The sequence below is a fragment of the Mandrillus leucophaeus genome, unplaced genomic scaffold, assembly GCF_000951045.1.
Source record: "Mandrillus leucophaeus isolate KB7577 unplaced genomic scaffold, Mleu.le_1.0 Scaffold231, whole genome shotgun sequence".
Lineage (NCBI taxonomy): Eukaryota > Metazoa > Chordata > Mammalia > Primates > Cercopithecidae > Mandrillus > Mandrillus leucophaeus.
In genome coordinates this window covers 2840020-2857697 of record NW_012102377.1, presented here as the reverse complement: position 1 = coordinate 2857697, position 17678 = coordinate 2840020, and the positions used below count along the sequence as shown (strand labels likewise).

At 41.0% G+C, this 17678-nt stretch overlaps 1 protein-coding gene across 4 annotated transcripts; it reads right to left on the bottom strand.

Annotated features, from left to right (window-relative positions):
• FETUB (fetuin B) lies at positions 1 to 16932 on the bottom strand. 4 transcript variants are annotated; one of them, XM_011981907.1, is made up of 8 exons: positions 16673 to 16932; positions 12038 to 12263; positions 11581 to 11691; positions 10155 to 10242; positions 7792 to 7961; positions 6662 to 6763; positions 1702 to 1785; positions 6 to 739 (listed from the first exon to the last, which is right to left on the bottom strand). In XM_011981907.1, exons 2-8 carry the CDS (start codon positions 12260 to 12262, stop codon positions 371 to 373), a joined length of 1149 nt encoding a protein of 382 aa, XP_011837297.1. In that variant the 5' UTR covers position 12263; positions 16673 to 16932; the 3' UTR covers positions 6 to 370. The 4 variants fall into 4 exon arrangements, with proteins under 4 accessions (XP_011837296.1, XP_011837297.1, XP_011837299.1 ...); XM_011981906.1 differs by lacking the exon at positions 16673 to 16932 and having other exon boundaries at positions 1 to 739; positions 12038 to 12364; XM_011981909.1 differs by lacking the exons at positions 11581 to 11691; positions 16673 to 16932 and having other exon boundaries at positions 12038 to 12310.
• Between the last annotated feature and the right edge of the window lie 746 nt (positions 16933 to 17678).

The window sequence follows — 17678 nt, the reverse complement described above, 5'->3', positions numbered from 1 at the left end:
TGTTAGGAAAGTGTCTACTCACACAATGCTTTCATGCTGAGATTTGAGCACACATATACTGCTGAAAGGATAAGTATCTTTATAAGTGAGTGGCTGGAGACATAAGAGAGGCATCTCTCCATGGCACGAGACTGCTCAGTTTAAGAGGGGATGCGGGGTACAAGGCAGTGTACAGGGTAGAGTGCAGCCCAAGCAGAGGGTTCAGTCTCATTATTTCTAATCCCAGTCAACATGCTAAGGTGAAGAAGAGCCAAAAAGGTGTCCTTCATTAGCCACTCTCTACGTATGCATGCTCTGTCTCTGTCCATTGTCCCCATCGCCTCCCATTTCATGGGTGCACCATGCCCCTAGAGAAGACTCTGTGTGATTCTCACGGCGGAAGGACAAGAGGGCTGGCATCCTGGGCTGGCCCAGGGCACTCAGCAGTGTGTGCTTTTTCTCTGGGGAAAGGCAGGACAACCACCTTCTTCTCCATAGGCTCCAGGAAGAGGAAGGAAAGATCCAGGGTTTCTCCCTGGGGATTCGTGGTTAGATCCAGATGCACAGGAAAGGCCTCCTGAGGGTCCTTTTCCTGGGAATTTTTATCATCCAAGTCAGGAAGATATTGGACAGATCCTCTTGGTCCAGCTTTGGAGGGGGAGTCTGTGGGGTGTGTGTTTTTCTGCTGGGATTCTTCCACCTTGGAAAGGTTTATAGGTTTCTGGTGAACAGCAGAGTTTTCACTTCCAGTGGCTGGAGCCTGAAACAAGAACATTTTTAAATGCAGAGTTCCACAGGGAAAGTCCTCCCATGCCTACTACCAGCCTAAGCTGATCTGTGCCCTTCTGTTGGAACATTTTAAAGGGAGACTGGGTAGAGGGATGGGCCTCCTGGTGAAAGGGTTAAAAAACAAAACAGATAACAGCTGGGGGAACCAAGACCTGTAGAAACTTGACTGTGAGACTGTGAGTCTCACAATTTCAGAGCTGAATAATGGCCCAGAGAGGTTCACTGACTCATTCGAAGTCTCCAGCAAGCTATCTTTCTGTTCCCAGTAGTGGCAGCAGCAGGTGCCTTTCCTTGATTGTTTATTCTGCACCAGGCCTTGTACAGCACCCTTCATTCAGGTCCTTTCATTTGCTTCTCACAAGAATCGAAATGATGCAGTGTTGCAATCCCAGTTTATAAATGAGGCAACCAAAACTCAAATAGGTAAGTATGTGCCTTTTATATAGCTCACAGGTACCAGAGCAAAACTGGATCCCAAGTGTCCTGTCTCAACTGCCTTAAATATACCAGGCACAAATACACCTCAAATATAAACTGCCTCTCAAATGTAACAGGCTACCTTATAATAAGTGTGCAATAAACACTTCTGGAAAGGGATTGAACATTTTCTTGGAAATAACTTCTCCCTGTGGCTTGAGGTAAGGTTTCTTTGGGACACTGAATTTAATGTCTCAGAGGCTTGAATCACATCCAAGCCAGCAGTTCTCTGTTTCTGAATTTGTCTGGCTTATTCTGCAGGACCATATTGTGACTAAAACAAGGCTTAACAGGTCTTTGACTAGCTATCCTGTGGGTGTGGCCTCAGGGTAGCCTGCGGAAAGTGGTGAGCAAGGTGGTTGGGAAAATCAAAGGAAGGAGGGTAAGGTCGTGGCAGGTAACTATCGATAATCTGCTCTTCTTCACAGAAAGACAGGCAATTAGATTAAAAAATACCTGTGATTCAAAGAAGTCACAAGTCACAGAGACAAGTTTTTCCCAGGGTTTTCGGATCAGAGAACCTTTGCAAAGACCAGCAGGCTAAATGACAGAGAAAATACAATGTCATGTGAGTATTACCAGTGATCATAGATGGAAATCAACTAGCTTTCTGCTTGTGTAGATACACAGCCAATCAACATTTTTATGCTTCTACTATGTAATGGGTAGACTCTGAGACAATTCTTTCTAGATCACCCCTACCAAGAAATCATCCAAATTAGGCTAAATTGCTTCAAATAATGAGAAACTCAGTATTTCTTGAGGAATGAAACTCTGTTTACTAAAAAAATTCTTTGTGTTGAGTGGAAAGTTATGTCTATACAGATTCTACCTCTTGGCCTTAGTTCTACCCTTGGGTCAGCTAGAAAACGTGTTTTCATCTTTTATGTAGCAGCCCTTTAAGTATGTTTCACCTGAGATTTCTCTTCTCAGACAAAACCACTCTCAGCTCCTTAAATTTCTCTTTACTTAAAAGTAAAGTAGCTTTGTTTCCTTATTACAAATGTAATAGTTAGAATATAGATAAACAAAAGGAAATAAAGACCTGTAAATTGCCTGAAAGATACTTGTTACCTGCAGTGATTTGATTTCTTTTCTTCCAATCTTTTTTTCGTATGCATATACGTTTTTCTTCTACAAAATAGTCATATTATATTTATTACTTTATAACTCTATTTTGTCACTCAACAATATATTGTAAAAACCCTTTTATGGCATTGTATGGTCTTCTAGGGTTTTTAAAATAATGGCTACCTAGTATTCCTCTGTGATGTTTAACAAGCTCTCTTTTGTTGGACAGCTAGATTGAATCTAATTTTTCTGTTATTTAAACATTGAAGCTACATCTTTTCATGTATTCCTAGTTACTTCCTTAGGGTAAATTCCTAGAAGAGGAGTTTTAGAGTCATACAGTGTGTACTTTTCAAGCATAAATAGAATATTACAATAAAATGTTGCCTCAATTTCTAAAGAAGAGCTCTTAAGTATATCCGCATAAAATTTACTAAATTTGTCTAAAAATAAACTAAAAATAGAATTACCATTTAATCCAGCAATCCCACTACTGGTTATCTATCCCCCGACCCTCACCAAAAAAGAAACTACTATAAGAAAAAGACAACTGCACTTGTATATTTATCACAGCACTATTCATAATAGCAAATATGTGAAGCCAATGTTGTGTCCATCAATGGACGATTAGATTTAAATGTGATGTGTGTGTGTGCGCGCACACACCATGGAATACTGCTCAGCTATAAAAAGAATGATATCATGTCCTTTGCATCAACATGGATGGAACTGGAGGCCATTATCCTAAGTGAAATGACTCAGAAACAAAAAGCCAAAATTCACATGTTCTCACTTAAAAGTGGAAGCTAAAGAAAGGGTATACATGGACACAAAGTGGAGTAACAGACACTGAAGACTCCAAAAGGTGGGAGGGTGGTGAGGAATGAAATACCATCCTGAGCTGGGCGCGGTGGCTCACGCCTGTAATCCCAGCACTTTGGGAGGCTGAGGCAGATGGATCACTTGAGGTCAGGAGTTCGAGACCAGCTGGTCAACATGGTGAAACCCTGTGTCTACTAAAAGTACAAAAATTAGCCAGGTGAGGTGGCAGGTGCCTGTAGTCCCAGCTACTTGGGAGGCTGAGGCAAGAGAATCGCTTGAACCCAGGAGGTGGAGGTTTACAGTAAGCTGAGATTGCGCCTCTGCACTCCAGCCTGGGTGACAGAGCAAGATTTGGTCTCAAAAAAAAAAAAAAAAAAAAAAAAAAACCACAAAAAACACAAAACAAAAAAAAACCCACCCTGAATACAATGTACACTATTAGAGTGATGGATACACTAAAAACCCAGACTTCACCTCTATGCAATATATTCATGTAAGAAAACTGCACTTGTATCCCTAAATCCACACACACACACACAAAGTGTCTAAACAGATTGCCTAAATATTACTCTGTCACTCAGCTCCAGAGCATATGAAAAAAAGACTAGAAATTCCTTAAAGTGGGAAAATCCATTAAAGTACGAAGTGTCGGGGGAATGGTGCTTCAGCCTTTTCCTTCTGTTCATCACCAAGTCACAAAGAGGAGGGGCTCTCAGAGAACCTTCTGGAGAAATTACAGGTACTCGCACCAAGGAGACCTGGCCACTCCCACCCTAGCTAGGATTTGCTGAGCTACCAAAGTTCACAGGCCTACCTGGTGCTGACACTAGAGTGGATCACAAAGGGAGTTTATGAGTGTGCTGAACATGTGAGCCCTAGAGGCTGGGAACACATGTGGCATCCAGATTTAAAAAGCAGAAGTAAAAAGCTATCTCTTTCCAGGTGACATGATCATATAGAAAATCCTAAGAAATCCACTAGCAAACTATTAGAACTAATAAATGAGTTCATCAAGGTTACAGCATATAAGATCAATATAAAAAATCAATTGTCTTTCTACACACTTTTAATGAACAATCCAAAAATGAAATTAAGAAGACAGTTTCATTACATTAGCATCAAAGAGAACAAAATATTCGGAGAGTAAATTTACCAAAATAAATGAAAAGTTTGTACACTGAGAACTACAAAACTTTGTCGAAATAAATTAAATGAGTTCTAAACAAATGGAAAGATACCACATATTCATGGATTTGAAAACTTAATATTGTTAAGATGACAGTACTTTTGACGTTGATGTACAGATTCAATACAATCAAATGTATCAAATTTCCAAATGCCTTTTTAAAAATAGAAATTGGCAAACTGGTCCTAAAATCAGCACGAAAATTCAAGGCATTCAGGATACCCAAAGCAATCTTGAACAAGAAGCACAAATAAGAGGACTTAAATGTTCCAATCTCAAAATGTACTACAAAGCTATATAGTATTCAAGACAGTGTTATACCGGTATAAGCTTAGAAGTGTAGATCAATGGAATAAAATTGAGACTAAAGAAATAAACTCTTACATTTATGGTCAATTGATCTTCAAGAAGTATGCCAAGACAACGACATGGGGGAAAGAATAGTTTTTTTAAACAACTAGTGCTGGAAAAATTGGATGTTTGTATGCAAAAGAATGAAGTTGAACTCCCTGCCTCACACATGTACAAAAACTCAAAATGTGTCATAGGCCTACATATAGGGGCTTATTTCTTTACTTTCAATTTTATTCCAATTGATCTACATATCATTCTCATACCACCAAGACGTTTTCTTAAATACTGTAGTTTTGTAGTAAGTTTTGAGTTTGGGAAGTATGTCTTCCTATTTTTTTTGTTGTTGTTGTTCAAGATTATTTTGGCATTCTGGATCCCTTGCATTTTTACACATAGAAATCTTGGTGATTATGGACTAGGCAATGATTTCTTAGATATGACATTAAAAGCACATTCAAAATAAGAAAAAATATATAAAAATAGAACTTCATCAAAATTTAAAACTTCTCTATTTCAAAGAACATTGTCAAGAAAGTGAATAGACAACGCAGAGAATGAGAGAAAATACTTAAAAATATGTATCTGATAAGGACATTGTATCCAGAATATGTAAAGACTCTTATTATTCGACAATGAAAAGACAAGCAACTGGATTTTAAGTGGGCAAATGATTTGTGTAGACATTTTTCCAAAGAAAACATACTAATAGATAATAAACACAATGAAAGATGTTCAACATCATTAGTTATTAGGAAAATGCAAATAAAAATCATGATGAGATACCAATTCATGCCCAGTAGGATGGCTACAACCAAAAGAAAGATCATAATAGGTGTTGGCAAAGATGTAGAGAAATTGAAACCGTCATACATTGCTGATGGGATTGCAAAACTGACGCAGTCACAGTGGAAAACAGTATAGCAGTGAAAGGGTTAAACATGGAGGGTTTTTGTTGTTGTTGTTGTTGTTGTTTTTCACATGACAAAAACTCCACTCTAGGTATATACTCAAGAGAAATGGAAACATATGTGTACATAAAAACTTGTACACTTGTTCGTAGCAGGAAACAATTCAAATGTCTATCAACTGATAGATGGATAAACAATAAACAATATCCATGCAATAAAATATTATTTGCTAAGGAAGAGGTAAAACTACATCTATTTATGGATGGAGAAGCTTTGAGAACACTATGCTAAGTGAAAGAAGCCAGAATCAAAAGACCATATGCTGTAGGATTCCATTTATATGAAATGTCCAGAATAGGCAAAGCCATAGAAACAGAAGGTAGGTAAGTGGTTTCCAGGGCCTTGGTAAGGTGGCAATGGGAAATGACTGTTAGTAGGCATGAGGTTTCTTTTGAGGCTGATGAAAATATCTAAAATAAGAAAGTGGCGATGGTAGCGCAACTCTGTGAACATACTAAAAACTGCTGAACTGTACACCTTAAATGGATTAATTTTACAGTGTATGAATTATTTCTTAATAAAGCTGTTACTGTAAGTAAATGAGAGGAAAGTATTCTTGGTGCATTTTGCCCAGTTGCACTCCAACACATTGTGCCAGGTTAAATTCCCACCAGTTGTGTTTCAGATGGCTTCGAGGCATACTTTCCTTCTTGGATGCCTCTTTGAATGAAGGCCTATTTGACTTTGTCCTTCTTAAAGAGTGGTCCAAGGAATGGAACACCATGCTGTATTAAAACGTAACTGGATTGCATTAGACCAAAGCAGGGCCATTACCCATCACTGAGATGTCTGTGTTTTACAGCTCTATATAATCATTTTTGCAACTGCTGATGAAAATTGCACTTACAGTTGAATGCAGTCTGGATCTGTCTAATCTCTAACTAGTCTAACTTGCTCCTTGAGGGGAAGAAAAGCATCTCATGCCTTGTGACACCTCATATGTAATTTATGCTCCACAAACACTTAGAGATGATCTGTGAACACTCAAATTATGAAGACATTCAGGAAAACTCACCACAGAGTCGGAGGACTGAAGTGAACAGTTGCTGGTCTGGGATTTGGTACACGGTGATTCTTTAATTAAGTATTCCACAAAGTAAGAAGGGCCAACCACCCACTGTTATGAGACAAGAGCTGAGATGTAAAAATCAAACATTTCTGCCTGGGGAGAAGACTCAGGTTTGACAGCATTATATCTACAGAAACAGTACATCACCAGAGGCATTGTCAAGGCACATATCTGTTGTTCTGCAAATCCCCACACTGATCAAACCATGTACCATGATTTAGTTATTAAAAAAACATAATCTCACACCTTTCTTCCCTTCTTTAAGATTTGAATAGGCCCTAAACACCTTCTTTTGATTTATTTTTCCTCATGTAGAATTATCTTTTAGATTTTTCTGCTTATGAAAGAAATATCAGGCCAGGTACAGTGGTTCATGCCTGTAATCCCGGCACTTTGGGAGACCAAGGCGGGTGGATTGTTTTGAGTCCAGGAGTTCGAGACCAGCCTGTGCAACATAGTGATACCCAATCTCTACAAAAAATACAAAATTAGCCAGGTGTGGTGGTATGCACCTGGAGTCTCAGCTATTTGAGAGGTGGAGGTACAAGGACTGCTTGAGTCCACCCTGGGTGACAGAGTGTCTCTGTCTCAAAAAGTAAAAAGAAAGAAATAGACAGAGAGGGAGAGAGAGAGAAAGAAGGAAAGAAATCAACATGATTTGAATACAAATGAGCCTTCATTTTCCCTAATCCATAAAATTCAACACCCACTCTAGGCCTTAAAATAGAGTAAAAGTGATGTTGTAAAATGGTCCATGATCAGTCACATTTGAGAATACAGCAGTAAGTGGTAAACTTATGGATATTCCCCCAGGGAGACTAGGAGTTCATTTCTCTTCTTGCCTTAAGGTTAGGGAAGCAAAATCAAGCCACTTGACTCTTGTAGAAATGCCATGGAATCACTTAGAAACTGAAGCATGATAGAGTGGGCATCAGGTTTATCAAAGTGGGGAAAGTAGAGAAAGGTATTTTGGTTCTAATCAAAATGAGGGCCTTGACATTCTCCTCTCAGCTTAGGAACCTACAGCAACAGTTATGAGACACACTGTGTAATTGGCTTGAGCAGTTTAGCCTTACCTGGCTAGAAGCCCTGGTGACTTTGAAGAGAGAATACTGCTTGGATGTGCTCTCATTGTTGTATTTCGCAAGAGATTCAGTGGCAGCCTCCAGCACTTCGTCACTGGAAAGGTCAGTGGATGTGGGTGCTGGGCAGTCAGGGCATGTCCTGTGAATCTTTGGTTTTGAAACTGTTGATGCCAATAACATAAGTTTTAAAATATTATTAATTTTCAAAAAATCATATGACTGTAAAGAGGTAAGGATGGGGCGAGGAAGACATTTTCTGGGATAGAAGTTAGCTGTCAGCTGTGTTTTCTGTAATGACCGTGTATTACTTTCACAATTAAAAAAGAGACCAAAGCAAAGTTTTCATCTCACACACATTTACTCTGAGAATTTTGTTCAAAGACACGTAATATAGTATATTAAAACAGGACCTTTTCCTCCAACTAGTTCAATATCTTTTCTCATTATTGACTCTGTAAAGTAGACTGAGTGTCTTCAGAGGTTGGGAGTTCATTACTACCATACCTTATTTACCTTGCAGTTCCTAACACTGAACATCATATCTGATACATAGGAAGTGCTTAGTAAATGCTTGTAGAATGTATGGATAAGTGAAAGACATAGTAGAAGGTGGAAGCGCACCCTATTTGGTTAGAAATGCAAGTGAGATCTATCAAAGGATACAAAATTACAGCTAGATAGGGGGATAAATTCAAGTGTTCTAGACCACTGTAGGATGACTACAGTTAACAATAAGATAAAATTTCAAATAGCTAGAAGAAGGATATTGAATATTCCCAACACAAGGAAATGATAAAGGTTTGAGATGATGGATATACTAATAACCTAATCCGATCACAATACAGTATATATATGGAAATATCACTATATATGCTATAAATATGTACTATTATTTATCAATAAAAAATAAAAATAAATAATTTTGTTTTTAAGAAGAAAAATGCAAGTGAGTCTGAAAACAAAATTGATCAAGTCATTGTGTGACTGGATAGAATGATCACCCCAAGCACAGCCAGATTTCTTTTTGGGAGGAGCTGAGGGCAGCAAGCCTAGTGTGAAAGTCAGGATACAGAATTTATCTTGAAGCTGCTTTTGCAGAGCAAACACATTGTTTTTAGTAATTCTGTATTTATCTGCATGCACTTGGGGACTGGTGGAGATAATGGGGGACTTACATCCACAGCTTGTCACTCCTGAATCATCACCACCTGTCACTTCCTGATCTTCCGTAGCTCTGATGCCTATGACTTCCATTTAAGTCCTGAGACTGTTTGCTATTTACTGTCCTAATTTATTTTAGGTGAATCTTGCCTTCACAACCAGGAATCTTAAACTGTGCCTAACAAAATGTTTGCTCGCTTGCCTTGTTATTCAAAGCAACCAGCAGCATTCTCATCTCCTGGAGGTTATTACAGATGCAGGATCTCAGGCCCTGACCCCGACCTATGGAATCAGAATCTACACTTGCACGGGATCCACCAGGGGAGCGACACACATGTAGTTGTTCGACAGGGGACCAAATTCTGTTTTCCCGCACTGTGGATGCTCTCTTTCCAAAGACTTTCCCTTGAAAAAAGGAAGGTCCCAAATGAATGCACGTGCATATTTCAACTGTCATTAAGTTTCAGCTTCATTTCTAGTCCAATTATTTACTTAACAACATTACTGACACCTTCTACTTGGTGGGAACTGAGGAAGGGTGCAGCTGGAGGAAGAAAGGAGAAACTATTCTACATGATATAAGATATGCGACTCCCAAATCAAGGCAGTGAATTATGTGTTCCCTGAGTAGTTTAGACAAAGTTGTATAGGAATGCAGATTACAAAAGCACCATTCCTTTCTAGAATAGAGAACACTATGGAAGAAGCGGTGGTGGTCCTTAGAGAATAGGTATGTTCCAAGGTCAGGGGTCATTAGGGAGGGCATGCTCAGCAGAGGGAGAGGCACAAGCAAGACGCAGAGACTGGAAAGTGCAGTGCATGTTCAGAAAACAATGTGGCATCCAGTAGAATGGAGTGTAGAGTTGGTGTAGTCTGGGAAATAATGGCAGAGATAGTAAGAAAGGAAGCCTGAGGAACAGTCATAGAAATTATACCATTTATTTCAGACTGAAAATTTAAGATCTGATGCAGCATATAAATGTAGAGGTAATTGAGTAAGGTATACTGTGGGAAGAGGAGCAATATAGGATGAACTTCAGTAAGGAGGTAAGTACTGGAAATATTAAGAAATTGGCATTAAGAATAAACAGCAAATAAGAATGAGAGCTACCCTACACACTCTTGGCAAAGACCTGGTTAAGTACTCTTTTCCATCCTTTATTAAAACTAACAAAATCATAGTGATTGCTTACCTGGGCGAAGAGTACAGTTATAAGCAGCTAAATAGAGAACTCTACTTGGTTTGTTGTTATAAAATATTGCTTTGCATTGACCATAAACCTGAAACCAACAAATACATTTTATGACATAGTGAATGCAATTATGAGTTTTTAAAATACCTCCAAAATTAAAGTCAGACATTTTCTTTTAAAGTAATTAGAAACTTAAGAACAAATTCTGTGGTTTTGGCTGGGAGGAACTGCAGTTGATGATCAAACTGTTTAACCTTTTCCTAGGACACAGCTAGAATGTTTCCCAGCCTCCCCAACAGGTGTGACTGTGTATAATTGAGTTCTAACCACAAGAAGGTGAGCAGAAATGAGGTGTAACCATTTCCAGATATGGCTCATAAGGGTCTCCCATGTTCTCACTGTCCTCTACGCTCTTTCTCTGTGCACAGCTTGATACACATGAGCAGGTAACCATGAAAGTCATGAGCTGAGGCTGGCAGAGTCTAGAGCCACAGTGTGGAATAAACTTGGATCTCAAATTACCCCTGGAGCAAAGCCCCCATCTAATCAGGAACTTCTACTTTCAACTTTCCATGCATGAGAAATGGACTTCTATCATGTTAGAGTCAGTATACACTTTTTGTGTGTGTGTTTTAGTAGCTAGTGTCACCATAACAAGTATAATTCACAACAGGATATTCACTTTTCAAAATCAAGGTGGGTGCAGTTTGACCAACTGGTTACATGATTAGGAAAAATATCTTGATCAAATAATTTGCTTCTAAACATTTATATCACTATCCCGCATTCATGTTGTAAAGTTTTATATCAATTAATGAAAATCTTCCCAGGATAATTAAGAATCAAATGAAATGGATTATCTATTTTCAAGTCTCTTCTATGATCATCTTTAAAAGATTAATTCTGAGGCCCTTTATGTTCTGTAGTTCCAGGAAATCCTTACATGGCACCCTTGAGAGCTTTCGTACTGCATATCATCCATTTTCCTCCCCTCAAACCTGGCATCGGTGTTTATTAAAACAAAGGAAAATAAAACAAATAGACAAAGCTCTACCTCCATCACTTCTGCAGTCGACATTAACCCCAAGTCCAGAATATTCACACCTCAGGTCTTTTTCTCACAATTTAAACACTGGTTCAGAGCCTAACGGAAGGTCTTGGAGGTTAAAAAAATAATACTAATAACTTGGGAGCAACTTTTCCATTCTGTTCTGCATGACCCCAGTGGGACTTCTCAGAAACCCCTCTCATGAGTTATACTTTGTTCTGTCTAGAGCATTAGAATAAGCTCATGGGCACCTGCCAGGAGATTATAAAGTGGGCCATTTAAAAGATGGCAGACATTGAGCACCCTTTACCCTGTAGAAAGAGGGCACTTACTTGCTTTCCATAGGGCCCTTAATGGTTTATAAAAACAAGCACTCACCGATTGATAAAATGGCGTCATTCCACAGTCTCGCCATGCCTTCTTACTGAGCACATGGCAGTCAGTCTCTAGCACATCCAGTGTGAGATAGAACAGAGATCCCAGGTCATCCTGTGGGAAGGGGTAGAGAAATACAACACATTTCACGGGAAGCAGAAACCGAGAAAGACCACACACACAAAAAACCCTGCTTTATGGGAAAGCCAAAGGATGTTTGTGGAGATACCCCGTAAACCGCTGAATCTGACACAAGTGTCAGAGTAGGATCACTGTTAACACGTGATTTTACTAACAATAAGTGCATTGTCGCTGACCCTGGCAGAGGATAACAGAGTGTTCTTGGCAGGGCTTCCAATACGGAAAACACCTGCCAACATGTGTCTCTGGGTTCCCTCACCCTGGCCAGTCTCTCCAGCTTGCCCACATCCCTGCCCGAGTGAGGACCATCATTACTTGCCTGTCTGTGTTCCTGGGCATCGTTCACTCGGTTGAGACTCAGCACATAGCCGTCCTTTCTGTCTTTGTTAATGTCCCGCAGGGCAAAGTCTGCAACTGCTAGCACATCTGAGTCATTGCAGCCTCGGGAGAGCAGAGCCCAGGGGTTGAGGACCGGCAGGGGCGGAGACCTCGCTCCGCAGCACAGGACGAGGGTGCAGAGTGCCAGGGGAAGGAGCAGACCCATTCTGTGGAGAACAAGGCCCAGGATGGGTCAGTTTGTGGAGCTGTAGGGACTGGCCGGCTTGTGAGGCTCTTTAAGGCAGACTTGAGCAGTTCTTTTTATAACTGGAAAAGCTAAACAAGTTGACCTTGAATTCTGGACTTGAATTTTCCTAAGAAAGTACTTTGGATAGAATTTGCCAATAATTCTAACCTTAGACCCTTGAGCAACCTCATATCAACCGGTGCATACAAACAAATTTAAGTTTCCCAACTGTTTCCTGAGAAATCATAACATTTGTTCAAGGCTATTATGATTATATTCTGATTTGCAGATCCCCTCCTGAATAGGAATATGGAGGACTGTCCCATTCTCCCCGTCCCCTAGCATCTTTGCTGTGGAGATCTCCGTGGTCACTCTAATAATTTTCTCAGGCCCCAGTGGTGCTTGGTGAATTCAGACTTCCTGGCTGACAGTCTGTGTGCAAAGCCCTTGTTAGATCAGGAAGGTGGCGGAACCCCTCAGTCATCTGCCAGAAGCACAGTTGAGATTCGTTAAGCACTTTGGCCATCTGAGTGGAAAGTGTTCCACTTATCATCATTTAGGTTATTTTTAAACAATGACTTTACTTAAGAAGAAAAAGTCAAAGAGATATCGAAAGTTCTCACATCATATTTCAAGCCTATTCTTCCTTTTATGCATATGTATGGAAGCAAACTCATTAGGAGACTAAAACCCCATACTCTTGCTAAAAGAAAGATACTGAAGGGTGGGTGGGTGGCGACACATTGGTTGGGACTGTTGCCTTTTTTTTTTTTTAGCTTCTATTTGTGGTTCAGAAAGGTTCTACTTATTGGGACCATACAAAAGATAATTATCTTTTAAAAACTTTCTATTTCAACAAAAAACACATATCAGCAGTAATTTGTCATGAGAGAAAAGAGACCAAATGGGAAAGGAGCCTCTAGATGAGGTTATCATGGAAGGCATTCTATAAAGCCCTAGTCCATGAGATGAGTAACCACTCCCTAACTCTCTCCCTACTGCTAGCACTTCTTCCTTCTTCCTGTCCCCGCCCAAGGATTCTGTGTTCGAATAATTTTAGGAACTGCTGCATCCCTCTGTGTGCTTGCTGGTACACAGTGGTGGCTATTGTGTAATCCTGATAGTTACTTAGAACTCAACAAGCACTTACTGAGCAACTCCACAAACGCCAGGAACTGAGATAAGATTCTGGGGGGAATTGAGGGTTAATAAAACTTTTAAGAATAATTAGATACAGTCTGTTATAGTCTGAATATGTCCCCAAAGTTCACATGTTGGAAACTTTACCCCAGTGTAACAGTGTTGAGAGTTGGGGCCCTTAAGAAGTGATTTGTTCATGAGGGCTCCACCCTCATGAATAGAATATGCCATTATCTTGGAAGTGAGTTCCTGATAAAAGGATGTGTTTGGTCCCCTTCTCTCTTCCTCTCACCTATGTGATGCCTTCCACCATGTTATGATGCAGCATGAAGGCTCTCACCAGGTACAGCCCCTCGATCTCAGACTTCCCAGCCCCCAAAACCTTGAGCCAAAGCAATTTCTGTTCATTATAAATTCCCTGGTCTGTGATATTCTGTTATAACTACACAAAACTAACTGAGGCACAGTCTTAATTAATTTCTGGAGGCAAATAGTTTTTGAGGATTGATTGAAAAACCCAAATCTAAAGATCCCAGCTCCATGGATGTGGGCCGTAGGCATTGTTTTCAAACAGGAACAATACTAGGAAAATGGGTACAGAAACCAGACATTCAGATTCTGGGGCACAACAAAGGTTTAGCTTCAGCCAGTGAGGAGAAAAACATTAATTGAATTTGAGCTATGTGCAGAAGGATGTGGGGCCTGAGGACACAGAACAAAGAGGAGGAGAATGGTCTGGGGCCTGAGGAATATATTAGACTTATATAGGTGAAGGCCATGAGTGCAACTAAAATAAAAGGCAGGACTCAAACAGATAAAAAGATCCATTAACATGGAACTTGTGCACCACCACTTATGCACCTGGGTTTCAACCCAGTCTCAAACAACCTGAGTCAGCCTCCTCCTAGGCTGTGGAGTGTGGGAACTCCGGGAGAGGAAGCAGGGGAAGAGTACAGCCTTTGGCGTCAGGCAGTCTTGGGTTTAAATTCCACCTCTTCCACTGCACGGTCAGAGGGCCTGTGACACTGGGTGTGCCACACAGCATTTTGTTTCCTTATTTATACAACAATGGCACTCCCAGCATATGTATACATGCACAGTTGCACCCACCTGTAGAAGGAGAATGGAGTTCCTCTTTCCCTAGAAGCCCAACCCAGGTACACTTGTGTTTGGTTCCCATCATATATGGGAACAACTTTAGTACCAGCATGAAAGTTTAGTTTCAGCACAGGAGTGAAGAACAAGGCTATGGAGATAGATCAGTCTAGGCTTTGTCGAATCCATTGCTGTCTAATAGAAATACAATGCAAGTTACATATTTAATTTTAAAATTTCTGGTATCTGCATTCAAAAAGCAGAAAGAAACAGATGATATTAATTTTAACAATATTTTGCTTAACCTATCAATCCAAAATATTATAATTTCAATATGTGACTAACATAAAAATTATGAAAGGCACAGTTTACATTCCTTGTTTCACAATATGGCATACCCCAATTTGGACTAACCACATTTAAGATGCTCAAGAGTTACATGTGGATACCTTATCAGACAGCCCAGGTCTAGCTCTTGGGAGCCTCAGGCTCCTCCCGTGTAAAAAGGAGTCTCCATCTCCTGAGGTTGCAATACAAACTTATCACAGGGGAAGTATGCAAAGGTGCTTAGCACAGTCTTGGTGCACAGGACGTCCAGAGACAATGTCCGAGGACAGCTGTCAGTGCTGTGACTGTACCCTGTGGTCCTCACTTTGTCTCCCACAGTGCAGATTCTTATGTGAGTCTGCCAGTGGCCTTTTTCTGGTTACACTTGAATGGATGCATCTCCAGGTGAACCAGGTTGGGAGAAACAAGGCTGATTTTCCTTGAGTGAGGAGGGAGAAGGAGGGGGCTTCCTGGCCTGCCCGCCTCCTGACACAGGTGTGATCCAGGGTGGTGACCTAGGATTATTGACTTGAGAACAAGGAGAGATCAGACAGGTGAGACATTGTTGGCTGCAGAGCTGGGAGACACACAGCACACATGATTAGGCATCCAGAGAATTAGAAATCTAGGTACCAAGTCTTGGCCTAAGGAGACGGGGTGTGTACTTAGCAAAACTGGACAGCAGCCATGGCTCCAAAATACCAGGTGGGTGCTGCCTGGTTTATGATGGTCTCTGCGGCTAGTTGGTGTGTTTCTCTCTCTCTTCCCTTTCCTCCCTTTATCTTTTCTTCCTTCCACAAACACTGAATGAACATCTACTCCATCAACTGCCAAGGCCCAGCACTACATATGACACTGATATGCTTCAGTGTGTGCACAGCCCTGTGCTAAACACTGTGTGTTCCTTCTCTCATGTAAGCCTATGACCAACCGAGGCCTGTAGGTACCACTATTATTCCCATTGTACAGATAAGGAGACTGAGGAAGAGAAAGGTTACATTGCCTGCCTGAGGTCTTACAGTCAGGATTGGCATCCAACCTATATGGCTTCAGAGAAGAATGCATGGTTCTTGCCCTCAAGGTGTGGATGCTAGGAATGCACCAGGGGGAGAAACTAGTGCTGCTGGGGAAGTCCAGACAGGCTTCCTAGAGGGGGTAACATTCACTCTGGGGCTTGAAGGAAGAACAGAGTATGCCTGAGGCACAAGGCAGGGAGCGTATCTAACAGAGCGTTACTTTTCCTGCAGGAGCTGTAAAGGCGAAAACTGTAAATCACATCAGTTACTTTCTATGTCCTTGCAACTTTTGCAGCTGTCTCCTCTGTCATTAGGATAGTATTTGCTACTCCCAATCCACCTGCTAGCCTCAGGGCTGCCTTTTGGCAGTTTGTCCTTGACTCCTTCCTGAAGTATCCTGTGTTTGGAATCTCCCTCTCTCTCTTACTTTTATCAACCATATTTAGACAATGTAAGGAAAAAAATCAAAATGTTTAGAATCAAAAATCAAAAAAATTTTCAGAAGCAAAAATATTCTTAGGGCAAATCTGCCTTATAGCATCAAAAGTGGGATTTCCTCCACGAATCCCTATGTCAGTATGGCTAAGAGCACAGGGGTTCAAATCCCAGCTCTGCCACTCATCAGCTGTGTCCAAGGATGGCTTTCTCACATTCTCTGAGGCTACAGCTAATCCGCAGGATGGACATGAAGACCAGGGGGGATTTTATACACTAAGTGCCTGGCATACAGTTTGCCCTTAGTACTTCACCGAAGAAACTCTAAAAGATAAGAAGGGGCAGGTAGGATCTTCAAGCCATATCTCATACTCACAGTTGTGCTGGTTTATGAAAAGATGTCAAGGATGCCGTAGGCGCAGTCCTTTCAGGGAAGCAGCCCCTGAGCCAGGGCCTCAGCTTTGCCAGTCACACCTTCAGGGTTCCTGAGGAGCCAGAGTTGCTCAGGTCTGGGGGCGAGTACACTGACCCTATGCATACGCAACTGATGTATAAGCCAGAAGCCGGTTTGTTAATTTGTACTGGAGACCGATGCCTCTCCTAGTGTCTCTCCAGCTGGGCTGGACAAATGCTGACAAGTTCTTCCTCTCTGATTGTCCTTTTATAGCCTGCAAACAGATTGCATCGTCACTTCAGAACACCTGGTAACAATACAGGTGGTTAGCTGGACTCCAGTGCCGGGCATACACCCTGAATCCTGAATTGAAGGCAGGGTGATAAGCAGAAGGCTAAGCTGTAATTAGGTACAGTCTTTTTCTCGGAAGCTGCCCCACACCTTGGACACACTTGGGCTCTTCCCAGATTACTTCATCAACATCTTTACAAGCCAATTCAGAGAGTGCAGCCACCCTGTAGATGGACTGCTTCAACCAGTGCTGCTGGTTCTTATGGGTGTCACTCCCAATGGGTAGTTTTATTGCCAAATTCCATCACAACCAGTACTACCCATACCCTGACCAAAGAAGGAAAGGGGGATTAACACCACTGCCTGCGTACTGTATGCCAGGTACTGTGCTAAGTGTGAGGTATGTACATTTCATCCTATGAGGCTTTGTTGGGAGGTGTCTTCATCCCACTTGACAATCGTGTCACCTCAAAGCATGTGTCCTTTCAAACACCCCACATGTGATAACATCTGCCAAATTAACAGAGCGAGGATCTAACAGCAAACCATATCCTCATGGAGAGGTCACAGCTCTGGCACGTTTTCTCTCAGTGGAAACTCAGCTATGATTCAGTTGCTTCTTTCCTGGATTTGTCCCGAATATTGGATATTTTTGAAGTTCTGATGAAGAAATAAAAGTATATGGGTACAAAAATTA